Raw genomic sequence first — 14,096 nt, 5'->3', positions numbered from 1 at the left:
CCCTGTCTGTGAACCTCAAAGTACCTATCTGAGGTGAAGTAACTGTCTGAGTGAAGTATATAGAAGCTTTTAAAGTTTTGCTGCAGTGGAGCGAAAAGTTGAAAAGTGCTCGACAAAGCCCCTCACTGGGACAAAAAAAAGTCCATGATCGACTAGATAATCTTTAAATAAATAAAAAGATGTAGCTCAAAATACACTTTAATATACAGTAAGTATACAGTTGTCTAAGCCTTACAAAAGTCTGCTTCTTAAATAAATAAAAAATAATAATCCTTTGAAATTAAAGTTCAGCAGACAACATAAGCCAGAGGTCCAGCAGTGAAGCCTGCAGCTGCACCAGGAAGCATCACAATTTGGCAGCCTCACACGGGAGAAAGAGGTAACTGTCAAATTTCAAGACCTCAATTCCCAGAAATGATGTAATGTCGCATCAATAAAAGTCAGACTGCTTGGACCTGAGCTTCTTCCTCTTTGTGGCTGCAGGGCTGCATGTGGGAGCTTTTCACAGCAGGTTCAACTGTCATCAGTTAATTAGAGACGCAGTTAATCAATTTAAAAATTCAATTACAGTGTTCATGAGGAATGAGCCAATCACAAGGCATCGTTTTTCATCTTCTTTAGAGGTCTGGTCGAGGGTCGGAGGTCATCAGGTCCGTGGGCGAAAGCACAGTGTTCAACCTGCAGGGGGCAGCGCTGAGGGTGGTGGTCGTGAAACCAGCAGGGACGGGTTTTCATGGCACCGGGGGCAACGGGCTTCCTCTTGGTATCCGCCCTGGAGGACTTGCTGTCCCGCCAGTCTCTTATGTACACCCTCCCTCCTTCCACTGAAAGAGAAGGAACGACAGGAAGATAAAACAAGACCTCTTCAGAATGAAGTGCTCCTTCCAAAAGTTATAAATAAGTATAAATATGCAGCAAAGTGGAGGAAGTTATTTCAGGGGGGGCTCCTGAAGTAAACAACCTTTCTGCACACCATAGACAATAACAGGTGACTGGCAGACGGAGCACACTAAGGCTTGAAACTCTGGTTTTCTACCTGGTTGAATCATCAGTGCAAAATATGAGCAACTGTGATAGAAAATATCTTACTTTTATGTGGGGAAGGGGGCATTTTATGCCTTTATTAGATTGGAGACAGTTAGAGATGGCAGGGAATGAGGGGAGAATAACACGAGGGAGAACAAGAGTACAACACAACAACCCATAACCCCTATCTTAAGTTAAACGGTAACTGTATGTACATAAAAGGGGAAGGGGAAGTCAACTACAACTCCCCATACCGCATGTCGTCCAACTACCTCTAAAGACTTGGTGGTTGTTCTTGAGCAGCGTCTGAAGGCCTCCACACTCCTTCTTCAGGAGCTGCAGGGTTTCCTGCTCCAGCAGCCCGACGACCTCGCTCACAGAGAGGCTGCCTGAAGAGGAGGAAGGGATGAAAGATAAGAGCAAAGACCAGAGCAACAAAAGAGCAGGAGGAGGATGGAGCATTCACCAATAGATTAACATGCTGCTGCAGGCATGCGAAGAGGGATTTCTTTATCCACCGTTATAGAGTAAGAAAGAAGGATCCGATACATCCGACAGGCTTGAGTCGATGTCACCAGTTGTTTTGAGAGAGGCAGAGGCATGCCTGCATCCTCTCAGTGAAAATGTTCCAGGATTGAAAGGGTGATCAATGCTATATACAGAACATTTTACAGGGGTAAGAAAAAAACACCTCAGTCACTGTCTTTCAGTGTTAGTCAGGGCTGTGAAGTGTGCTCAATTAAAGCTGCTCCAACAAGCTGTCAGAACAACCAGCATGCATTTCACCACTGCATCTCCCACCGGCCACTTGAGAGGGTGAGTCATTGTCGTCACTCCCCCACCGGGACAGTAATTTCAGATACCAAAGAGACAAAAAAAAAGGAGAAAGGGGGATATTGAAATACACAAAATCCTATGCTACGAGTTTAGCAACTAGTAAGCGGATAAATGACGTACCCCTTTGTGTTCACAGCACCCACCTTTGGGCTCCGTTTCATGAGATTTTCTGTATTTCTGGCTTTGCCCTTTCCCCCCCAGAAGAGAATTCAATCAGGGCTGACCTTTGGTTTGTACAAATGACAATCCTCCTCCTCTTCCTCCTCATATTGGAGAGGGACACACCACAGGATTTCTAATGCTGCTTTGTGCCTTTTCGTAACAATGTTTGACCCAAATCTGCATCTCCTAATGCGATCGCCATCTTACTTTTACACCAAATCTCTGGTGGCACTTCAGGCAATCCCCGTTGGCTGAGAGATGATTGAATTCGAGAGAATTTCACTGTGAAATATGTTGTCTTTGCCTCTGATCTAAGTACAGTCAGTCAAAGAAACAATTGTACTATTTTAAAGCTAATATATGAATTTAATATATCATTTTACAGTAAATCTACCACTTAGAACTATGATGGTTTTCAGTTTTCTAAAACTTGTTTTTCCGCCACTGAAATTTGTGTGAAAACATATTGTCCACCATAATACATCCTAAATTTAGCTGGTCAAATTGCTGAATTAATACCTAAAATATGCGACACACTCCCACATTCACAGACACTCGCAGGGCCAAACACAGTCCTGTGCTGCAGAGTGTGAAACCGGGCAGACTGCCGTCCTACAGCCCAGACGCCAGGGAGCTAGAGGCCTTAATATAATATCAATACACCGTTTAGAGCTGCCCTTTACTGCCTACGATGTTAATGGGGATTAATGGGAGAAGGTCAGTATTGACAGTGGAGACTCAGCTTGGACTAAGACCAACATAGACAATTATTAATGGATTGGCTTGGCGTACAGTCGGACTTTTCTGAGCATGAACGCCCCTGTGCAAAACGCTACGATGGACGGCAATTGATTGCTTGTTGTGGATGATTGTTTTTGCTGCTTAGGCCAATTCAGAATCAGGCTGAGTGGAGAAAATTAGCTCTAAAATTGCTGAGTGGGGGAAAAAAGACATATGAAAGGATCATTTTCATCTACAAAGAGCACAGCTGTAACACTGCATTGCTCACGTTTGTATCTTATTGTCTATCAAAACCTGAAAATGCTCAAAAATAGTTGACTATCTTTACACAACCTGCGAGTCAGAACTATCCAAATTTTGCAACACAAAAAAAAAGAAATACCTCTTTTACCTCTCCTCATATTATGAACAAGGTGTAATCCTATGCACAAGTGCGGGTGAGTGCAGAACAATCCAGTGAAGACTGCTAACTTACTGCTGGGTCTTCTGGAGGGTCGTGGGAGCACAATTTGCAGAAAGTGTGATGGGAGGCGCCCACCCATTAATAATATACTGTACCCACTCTCACCCACTCCCTCTTTCATGCAAGCTGTTTCTGTTCAGTAGATACAATAGGTGCACACAGAAACAATACAAAGAGTTTTTGACTTATAGCACCTGTCTTTCGAAAAAGAAAATGTCTAGGAAACCAGACTTGACTGATTAGAGGTTCAGTGTTGCAGAGTGTAATGCATGTTAGGTGTACAGCTACACACTGACTTTCACTCTCAGCATGATTACATAAATACATGAGCCCAGTCAGCAGGACAGCATGCATGAATTAGTAACTTGACTCAAAGCTACAGCGGTCACATGTTCACACATTTCACACGTTAACTCTTACTAAAACAGTACCAAGGCTGGTGTTGGCATCTGTTTGGGCAAATCGGGCAAATCGACAGGCTCACAAAGGTGACGAGCTGTTCTTTTTTTATACATTGCAGAAAACTGTTTGTTCCTATTAGTTTATTAGCTAAAGATCTGGTTGTACTTACAATGAGAGGTTCAAAAAAATACTAGGAGCTCAAGATAATGATAAATGTCGTCAACTAAATTTTGACTTACACTAAACACTATATGACCAAAATTGTACTTAAGTTTCACTTTAAATATCAGAAATGAATAGATTCAAGTATCAATAATCCTCATACTCTTTGAAGATGCATCGCAAATGGAGAGAAACTGAATCTCGAAGCCCTTTCGATGACTCTGAGGCCCTCCTGGATCTTTTCAATATAGGCTGGCTCACCTGAATTTACCCTTTGTTCTTTCACAGCAGATAACTGGTAGGAAAACCTCAATACAAATGCATACTCATGCATAAATCATAGATGGTGGTGCATTATTCATCCAGTCATCTCTATACCGAGTCACCGACTCCCTTTATTCGCTCTCCCTCATATTTTCTACCTCTAAATTCAGCACCGACATGCTGACAAAGAATTTTCTGTTTTAATCATAGTAGTCCTCATCTCCTTGTCTCATTCATATTGTGTGTGTCTGTGTGGCAGTGGGGGGTGCAGAGGCGTTGACAAAGGTGATGCGTGGGCGGCGTGTGAGTGAAACTGTGTGCATATGTGTGTGCTGCGTATGTGGCACTCTCTGTGTACCATGCGGCGCAGGAAGTGGCTGGTCGAGGGAAAGAGACACAGAGTTCAAAGTGGCGTCGCTCTGTGTCACAAAGGCCCTGCCGACTGATGCCGAGAGGGGACAGGGTGTTGACGGGGGGGGGGGGTCAGATGACAGGTTCAGGCTGCAAAAGCTGCCAACGTGCCCAGAAATACATTTTAGAAAAAGGTGCCGACAAGAAATGTGAGAACTGATTCATCAGAGCTGTTTTGGTGTCCAGGTTACATCTGTAGCTGCCCCACAAAGGCAAACACTGTAACTACATATTTAGTCTAAATGGAGTTAAAGAAATAGTTTGACATTATGAGGAATACACTTAAGCGCTTTCTGGCAGAGAGATAGATGAGAAGATCAATACCACTCTCCTATCTGTCCAGTAAATACAGGGCTACAGCCAGCTTAGCTTAGCACAAAGATTAGAAACAGCAAAACAGCCTGACTCTGTCTGAAGGTAACAAAATCCACTCTAAAGCTGACTAATCAACACGTTATATTTCGTTTAATTTACACAAGAACCTAAGTGTAAAAACGACGTCAACAACTGTTGGACAGAGCCAGGCCAGCTGTTTCCCCATTTCCAGTCCTTTTGCTAAGATAAGCTAACCGGCTACATATTTAAGAGTGGTAGATATGAGAGTGGCATTGATCTTCTCAGCCAGAAAGCGAATAAAACCATTTTCCAAAATGTCAAACTACTCCTTTAAGATTTGAAGCTCACTTTTTGTCCATCTAAACTGACACATTCAGTCACTGCATTTTCCCCTCGCAGAGTGTAGTACAGTATCGCATTTTTTAAGCATTAAAGGCAATGATTTTTTTTTGGGGGGGGGGGAGTAAAATATTCAGCCTCTTCCTGTGTAGGGAAGTAAAGGTCATACATATTACAATGTAATTAATTCAGAAACTCCCAAAGTGCACAATAATAAGACTTCATAGATAATGTTTCCTACTCTGGATTTAATCTGAACCTGTTCATCGCGTCAGTAGCGGCTCATGTCCAGGGAGACTTGTGTGATTTGTTTGTTTATCTCGGATGTGTCGTGGCTGTTGCGGTTTACCTCCTCGGTTCCAGCCACTGGAGGAGCCCCCGCCGTCATCCTCAGTCATTCCCAGGAGAACATTAGCAACCTGCAGGACAACACCATCAACAAAGTCCCGCGGGAGAGCAGCACAGTTTCGAACCGTTTCAACCCTTTCTCTGGGCTGGAACCCAGCTCCCCAGCCACTCCCAGGGGCCCTGTCAGTGTCTTTGTTTCCATGGCAACAGTTCCCGTCATTTCTGATGTCTGACCCTTGAACTGTGACCCCAGAGGCGGCCTGGCGGCTTTGGACATAATGAGCTCTTCGCTGCTCTGCCTCAGTCTCATCGGAAAGCTGGTAGTTTCTTGACTTTCCCACCAGACACACCTGCAGAAAGAGGAGCTGAATGTCAGGGCGACTCCCACGGGTGCTGAGGCCCAAAAACTGTAAAACCAGAAGCTCAACAGAAGAAATGACAATACAAAGCCTCTACATGTGTGTTACTATGGACAAAACAAACAGCATGATTTCCAAGCTTTTGCTTTTATGAACAAATTATGTGATTATGACTGATTCCAGTATATAAAACGCCTGGTAAATACTTGTTCTTTGTGTCCATGTGTATTGAAGCCATTACTGGCTGCCAGGTGTTAAAGGAATGTCCCTTTGGGGACAATAAAGACTTGATTTATTTCTGTCCGTTTATACAAAATGACGCTCAGGTGGCGAAAAAGCAGCTGTACCTGTTTGAAGAACAGGAATATATTTTATGATAATGTTGCAGAGAAATCTTATGACCCCCTTGCAAGAGTCATTTTATAAGAAATAAATATGTTCATGACATCTCTGCTTTATTGGAGAGTCGCAGTGAAGAGAGATCAGAGACAAAAAAAAGAGAGATGACATGAAATAAAAGGAAACCTACAGCTTCATAGGTATGAGGTACATGTGCATTGGCTAATCAAGAAACCAGCGTACTGCCTGTGAAATATATATAGACGCCACCCCACAGGTTAAGTGTTAAAGGGGCACTGCACCAATTCTACACATGAAGTTAGGAAAGATAAATCTAATGACGCTATCAAGTTGCATTATGGGAAGTGTAGGAACCTAGGAACTATTGCCTTAGACACATTAAATAGTGCTCAGTAACTTCTTTTAGATTAAAAGAAAAAAAGATTTAAAAACATGTCAATAACACAATATGACAGACGTTTAAGACAAATAAAAGTCAAACACATGAGCCATGGAGTACAGGTCTGACTCTGGACTACGTAAGCCTACCCGTTTGGTAGATGGTATTCTCAGGCAGTCCTCTTCAGTGTTGAAGCCACTGACTTGGCTGACCTCAGTGATGAAGTCGATGTATTCCTTGTACTGAGACTTCTTACACTGACGTCTCTGGTATTTTCCATAGAAGTCGAAGAAACAACAGGGGAGGACGAAGTACCGGCAGGAGTAAGATGACCTGCGGTGAGAGGGAAACACACATTCTTAAGCAGTGCCAAAGAAAATGATGATTATAAGTTTAAGTACTTCCCAATTATTTCTAAAGTTCTTTTAAGATTCTAAAACTGTTCAACAGACAAGAAACAACTATCCATTACTAGAGATTATCATCTGTAGTCACATTAGAGCAAAGGAGATTTCGCAGACTGAGGCTCAACATCGCCATCAGGTGGTTGTTTTAGAAAATACACACTGGTGAGCTGACAAACACACACATCTATTCACACACATCCTCCCTCTGCCCATAATGTTATTCCCGATTGGAGAGATCAGCTGGCACTTGAGCTGCTGAGTGAGATTGTGTCTGCTGATGACTCGCCTGGCTGCTATAACGGGGATCCACGGTGTGAGCTCGTCTGAGTGGTTCCCAATCAGCCAGTCCGTAGCCGGGAATAAGAAGCTCTCGCTGGGAGTAATTGCCTTTTCCTGAAATAGCAAAGACCCAAAAAAGCACGAGAGGTCCTTAGAGGAGAGAAGATGCACGCAGGCATGATTTGATACCGAATCACTTTATGGAAATTGTCTTAAAAAGGAAAACTTTCTTATCTTCTCAAACTTTTGATGTATCACTGAACACCTGTCAATGTCACATGTTAAAACGCTGGTTGGTTGAGTGGACTAAACCACTTTCTCAGTTGATAGAATTAGGAACACATTTTTCTTGAAAAAAACAATGATTTTTAGACGATCAAAATAACACAATCCCAGCAAATCCAGCTGAGAATTTATATAAAATCTTTCATATGTGGCTCAATTCAAAAGGCAGGCCCAACACCAACATCACAAACGATGTAAGTTAAGAGCACTGAGGCCTGTGAGGCTCAGAGAGAGCTGGAAAATAAAGGTTCAGGACTGAGTACAGCACCCCTGGAGGCCCCAGAAAGATTGGTCTGCCACGTCCACTCTGCAAAAACAAATCTGTCAATAATAGATGACCTGAAATGGAAGCAGTCAGCAGCTTGTTGTCAAATGAATGACTGAGGCCAGGAGGCAGACAGGAAAGCGCCGTGGTTTTAGGGGCAGGTTTCCCTGCAGATGTGTGTATGTTTACATGAATTTGTCTGAAGACAGCGTTGGTCCCCTGTGCTGTCAGTAGTAGTGTTTGCTTTTTGTAGCTTGGAGCAATCATTACAACAAGAGTCTCTGAAGTGTAACACTGCCTGTTCCACATACAAACATTGTTTTGTTACTGTTAAATAACAAAAAACACATTTTCTTTCTGAATTTTGCATTATGTTTTTTAAAATGGCTTTATGTATCTGTCGCACACTAACAGAAGAATCAATAGTTCAACCTGTTTAAAAATGAAGACGTCTCTCCATTAAGTACAAAGCAGCAGCAGCAGCAGTGAGGGGGCGACGGCGGCTGAAAAGACACCTCCAGCATGTGATATGGATTCCGCGTGAAAAGATAATGACAGTCATTAAAAACCTGAATATGGTTACAATTAATCCGCCTTTGTCACGCTCACCTCTAGCAGAGTCTGGGGGCCGTACGTGTCCCAGATCTTCCTCTTCCGAACGTCGATGCCCTTTCCAGGATGCTGCAACACAAGACGGCGTGACGGTCAGCTGCTAATCGCTCTCAGCCACATTCACACTCAGAATTTCAATTACACCTGTCCAAGTTTGTGATTGGGCATTAAGGAGACATGGTGCTGTAGATTTAATATACTCAGAGACACGAGTCCCCTCACCGTCCCATGTCATCGATTAAGCTGCCAGTGAAGATCTGGCTAATTGAAAGACCTCTGCTTTGAGAACCCAGTGTTTATACAGTGCTCAAGTCAACCATTTATTATAAATCTGATATTCCTTCCTAATAAATAAAAAAAATGTGTCTCATTAGTAGCATGGTCAGTCAGATGGTCCCCCGCTTCAGTCCAGACAAGAGCTGCAACAATTTTTCAATCGATCGAAAGAAGCAAAAAAAAAAAAAAAAGCCAAATATGTGCTGGTTCCAGCTTCTCAAATGTGAGGATTTGCTGCTTGTTCTTATCATATACGATGGTAAATTCAATATTTTTTGGTTTTGGACTGTTGGTTGTGCCAAGCACCATCATCCGGTCAAAATTGTGAATGCGTGTGTGTCCAAATGGCACTGTCCTCAGTTTAGCTTTAGATTCTACCGAACTTCAGTCTGTGGTGGGTTGGAAGTGTTCAGTTCAGTACCAAACTAGGCCCACATAACCAGAGTTAATCACATCATGGTTGCTTTCTGTAGGCTTTTAACAGGAAGTAGCGCACTGTATATCACAGACGAGATTAAAATCACATTTTTGTCATCAGTGAGTGAAGCTCCGATGCAAAGAAGAAGAAGAAGAAGAAATTGAAGATTTAATTGAAGATTCAGTGTTAACGAATCAGAAACTAATCATCTCTGGAGGAGGGAGGCCAACATTCATGCAGCACCTGACTTACCCCTTCATTGGCCAGTATGTGAACCAGGAGGCCGTTTCCACAGCCCAGGTCCACAAAGGACTGTCTGGCAGTCAGACCTTTCTCTGCCCGCTCCTCCGCCCACAGCACCTGCAGCAGTACAGTGACAGAGACTCAATACTACTGTTTGTTCATGAGAGCTTTCAATCACCTGCAGTGTGACACCTGCTGCTGCTGACACCCTTTCACCTGCCTCCGTTTTTACATTGATTTACTGGGTCAAAGCCATTTTTCACACTCAAATTGATTGACCCAGCTTTGGTTGCATGACCCGACAACACGTAACAGATAAAAATGAGTTTCACCCTATATATACGTGTACGGACATGTTTGTGTACTTGGCAGTGGTCATACAGATATAAAGTAAGTGCAAAAAAGACATGTGAGGCCTGAGGACTATTCCTCAATTCACATATCAATCTTCAAGACCCAATTCTAGTATAATTGATCAACAAATCATTGATTTTGGTATTAAACCCACCAGGAGATACGTAGCAATGGCAACATCCTCATAGACAAACTTCTCAGGATCTGTAACCTCAGGCCAAACCTAGAGAAGATGTGAACAGTAATAAAGATCAATACCCAACCTAAACAGTAACAGCATTAAACCAGCAGTTTGAATATAATCAGCAGCCTTACACTGAGCCGACTTTACCTTGACCATGGCCTTGTACTTCTCCTTCAGCTGCTGGTACATGACGCTGTACTTCTCCACTGGCAGCAGAGACAAGGTGCTCCTGAACTCGCTGCTCTTGCACTCGGTGGCCCAGCGCACCAGCTTCGGCAGCAGATCAGTGGACAACCAGGGCAGCTTTGGGTACGCCACGCCATCAGAGAACCACGCATCCGGAGTCAACGCGTGCAGCTCCAAGGCCCTGCAGATAAAAGGCAGAGTCGTCTGGATTGTTGATTTTTATGTTTTTATGTTATAATATACCAACCAGGCAAAGTGGGTTTGTGTTATAGCACAGAGTGGAAGGAATGGGGCCCAGCAGCTAATTTCTGCTCCCCTAGCAGGTAAATCAGACCACGTTTTATCCACAGATTGTTGAACAATCATTTTCTTTTCCAATCCTCATCAAATAAAGTTCTGTTTATCTACCCAACAGATTTCCTACAGGATTACATTTTGAATGCTTCCTCTATGTTCTGCCTGCACTGTCCTGTTTTAATCCATCAGATTTAGAGAGCAGGACACAATTTCATTTTAAATCTGAAAACATTTCCATAAACCACTGAGAATAAAAGGACAAAAAAAAACAAGGCTCAAGCAGAGAAAGAGAGACAAGAGTTGGTGCAGGAGAAGAGGCGGCACTGCCATTAGGACTTTCTTATATATATATATATATATATGTATATAAAATCATTCAGCCACTCACCATCCCCCACAGTCCTGATGGAGGAGTTGAAACTGATAAATGTTGCCCCTCTTTCGAGACACCTGCCCTTCTGAATCCTCTTCAAATGGAAGAAAGGTCACTTGTTGTCTGCCAAAGTCTTGAACAGACAAAGACATTTTTTGACATCTATAATAAGAGAACAGAGTTTCGTTGAGCCTTTCATTCAAGTCCACTCTTACCTTTGAGTATAACCTCTTTATGCAGGTTTGTCCCATAAGAGTTTACTTTAGGGATAATTGTTCTGACAGTAGAAGACCAGGGTTTGTCCACTTCGTGCGTCTGTGCAGGTGAACTCCCGCCCGTCAGGAAGGACAGCACATCACGAGAAAGCTCAGGATCGTCCAGGAGGAAAAGCAGAGCCTCTCTGCCCACATCTTCGCTCTCCGTCTCCTTAACTCCGCAAAGACGCTTGTTTACAACGTGAGGTTTCTTTATCCACACGTCTACGGCTGACCAAAAGCCCTCGGGAAGAGTCTTACAATCTCCTGTAAACTTTATATTAAACAGTTTTGGCATAATTGAGCATTAGACACGACTACAAGCCATGCGTTTACAAACGGAGAATGGACTTCCGGGGACTTTTATTTTGTATTCAAGATAAATACCTTACTTTAAGACAAAACTTGCTTCTAAAATTACTTCGCATGATTTCTCAAATCACATCCTGGCATTAAAAAAACCAATATATTATCAACATTAGACTATGAAGAGAGAAAATGTTGTCGCTATATGATGACGTTTCCACAGCAGGCTAATATCCGTCATGACAGTGGAACAGCAGAGGGCGCTGTTGCTCTTTGCCTAGATTTAATCGGCCAATACGCGATAATAACATTGATCCTTTATGAGAAAAGGGCAGATTAATAATAATAACATTTATAATATCAACTATCAATAATTAAGTAACAAGTAAACTCAGGTTGAAAAACATCTCCTTTACATTATTCACATTATTTTTAAATTACATTATTAGTTCTGTCTCTTATACATTCATATTATACACAAATACAAAGTGTTTTTCTAATTATCTGTATCCTGTTTCTTCTAACCTTTTCAAAAGTTTCCTTCAGGGGATCAATAAAGTTTCATCTTATCTTTCTCTAATAACTTTGCCAGCCCATGACATGTTTGGAAATACAGCATCTCTATCAGCTTAAATAATGTTTACACAGAGTAAAACATTCTTTTATGTTTGTTTGTTTTTAATGGCTTCATCATGGCATAAAAATGCTAGTAGGCTCAAAATTCAGTCACATATTTGGTGTTGAAACTGTGCGTTCTCCACTTGAATTCAAAATAAAGCTCTGTGGGTTTGAACAGCGTTTGGCTGCACAGCGTGTGCCTTTAATGACTAACCCACCGGCAGATCAGTGAAGTTTAAGGTGTTAACTCCTTTCCTATAAATCCACAACTGTCTCAATATAAGCTTTGATGTTCAAATTAAAGCCTCTCCTTTCAAATACTGTGACAACTGACTCTTGACCTTTTAGGCAAATAATGCAAACAGATGAATTAGCTTGCCTAAGAATTGTTCACTCTTTGTTCTTCTGTCACACGTCAAGTATCTAATTTCTTTTTCATTCATTTCACGTCCACGGTTTGGATTTCTGGCTGTTTCGGTCAGTTCTCTTAAACCTGTGACTGTAGATATTCACACAGTGAATAACCATTCCTTTGACATTGTTGGTTCACACTGTATCTCTCACATATATATATGAGCAATAAAACTGTTGACACTATATCATATTTCTCTCTGCTCATTCCCAGTATTGCCTCGGCTCAACTCAAACTACTAAGAGAGAGCTTCCCACATGGAAAATGACACTAAGGAACTTCAGCCTCAGAGACAGAAGAAGGAGTGTAAACATTGATCCCACACACTCCTTGTTAGCCCTGGAGACTCAACAGCTCATCAAATCCTGTAAATGACAGGTTGTTGTCTCAATACCTGTCAGGTGGGTTAAAGATGACTTCCATTAGTTGTGAACTACTCTGACGCGTTAATGCGTCACATAGTCCAATTGTGTTTGTCATTATGTGTATTGTTTTTTAAGCTCTTAGCTGTGGTCTCATACTAAAATATGAGCTAAAAACTATTGATTAAAAACCCAAACTTATTCCTGCCATAGGTCACTCTCACTGTCAATCTCGTTTAGTTGGAAGTGCATGAAAGAAGTGTAAAGAGATCTCCACAGCAGGTCCTGTTTGCAGGGTCCTTTGAATGGCTGCTCCACTGAAATCTATTGTGTGTGTTGTGTAATTCAGGAAGGCAGGCAAGGAGGAGCGACTATGGGAGACACTGTACCAGGAAGTGCAAAGTGCAGGAAGGTCCTCCACTGTGCTGCATTCAAATTAACAGCCACGTGGGTGGCTAAAAAATCCTGCTGAACGTGTTTGACAACAGCAGGTATGAAAGAGAGAAAACCATTGAGTTTCTTTATTTGACTCATAGCTCATGGCAAGTTTCGTTTGAGTGCCGACGTAAGAATTTAACATGGCCAATGGAGAGATTTAATAGTGTTATTTATAGTAATGATTTGCACCTCAGCCATGACTAATAGGACATTTTATATCATGGTGGCAGTAAAAAAAGATGTAGTCTAGATCAATTAAGACAAACACAATGCATCATAACAAATTAGGCTGTATAGTCATAGGATAATTAACTTGTTTTAATTGCTTTAAAATGTCCATTTCATTACACTCAGTTTCCAGTTTATTGTGTGTACCTAGATAAAACTAATGCCATCTAAAACGATCCTGAAATAAATCATACCGTCATGAAGGTTTATGTTCAGTTTTTGTTCAAACTGTTTTATATAGGAGTTGATTAAAGTTTATAGTCATTTCAGAAGCTGACATGGGGTACCCAGTAAACTAGCATGTAGTTTTAGCTAGTTAGAGCAGGCTAAAACTGTTTCAGCTGGGTTTGCCTGCGTTTATTAGCTGTATGACTGTGTAAAATGTGTGTGTACAAGTATGCATCCAGTCTGTGTGTGTGTGTGTGTGTGTGTGTGTGTGTGTGTGTGTGTGTGTGTGTTTAACTTCACTGTCCAGTTAAACCACATTGGCACATGGTTATTGATAATTGCTGACCTACATTTCTGTGCTGATGACTTGTGTCATTCGGTGCAGATGTTACCTGGCCAGCTACGTTCAGATTGTCTGGTGGTTTCTGCTGGTTTGAGAGCTCAGGTGAGAAGAGCCAGGAAGGGGTGTGGTCAGTCAAGAAGAGAGAGAGGCGGAGGAAAGACCCGAAAACACGCAGGTAGATCACAAACGCGCCTGCAGT

At 42.1% G+C, this 14,096-nt stretch overlaps 1 protein-coding gene across 1 annotated transcript; it reads right to left on the bottom strand.

The window, feature by feature from the left end:
• Positions 1 to 200: 200 nt before the first annotated feature.
• trmt44 (tRNA methyltransferase 44 homolog) lies at positions 201 to 11,320 on the bottom strand. Its single transcript, XM_070929978.1, has 11 exons — positions 10,984 to 11,320; positions 10,784 to 10,901; positions 10,060 to 10,279; positions 9,883 to 9,951; positions 9,384 to 9,491; positions 8,435 to 8,506; positions 7,283 to 7,389; positions 6,739 to 6,922; positions 5,493 to 5,841; positions 1,299 to 1,415; positions 201 to 824 (listed from the first exon to the last, which is right to left on the bottom strand). Exons 1-11 carry the CDS (start codon positions 11,318 to 11,320, stop codon positions 592 to 594), a joined length of 1,914 nt encoding a protein of 637 aa, XP_070786079.1. The 3' UTR covers positions 201 to 591.
• Between the last annotated feature and the right edge of the window lie 2,776 nt (positions 11,321 to 14,096).

Source organism: Enoplosus armatus, chromosome 23 (genome assembly GCF_043641665.1).
Source record: "Enoplosus armatus isolate fEnoArm2 chromosome 23, fEnoArm2.hap1, whole genome shotgun sequence".
NCBI lineage: Eukaryota > Metazoa > Chordata > Actinopteri > Centrarchiformes > Enoplosidae > Enoplosus > Enoplosus armatus.
This window is presented reverse-complemented; position numbering and strand designations above follow the sequence as displayed.

Bases quoted from the DNA above. Each gene is read 5' to 3' on its own strand.
- trmt44 (XM_070929978.1), bottom strand. From the start codon at position 11,320: ATGCCAAAACTGTTTAATATAAAGTTTACAGGAGATTGTAAGACTCTT. The intron at 9,952-10,059 runs GTAAAGTCGGCT...CATCTTCTCTAG, and splicing joins AGTACAAGGCCATGGTCAAG to GTTTGGCCTGAGGTTACAGA. The intron at 7,390-8,434 runs GTGAGCGTGACA...TTGCTATTTCAG, and splicing joins GCCCCCAGACTCTGCTAGAG to GAAAAGGCAATTACTCCCAG.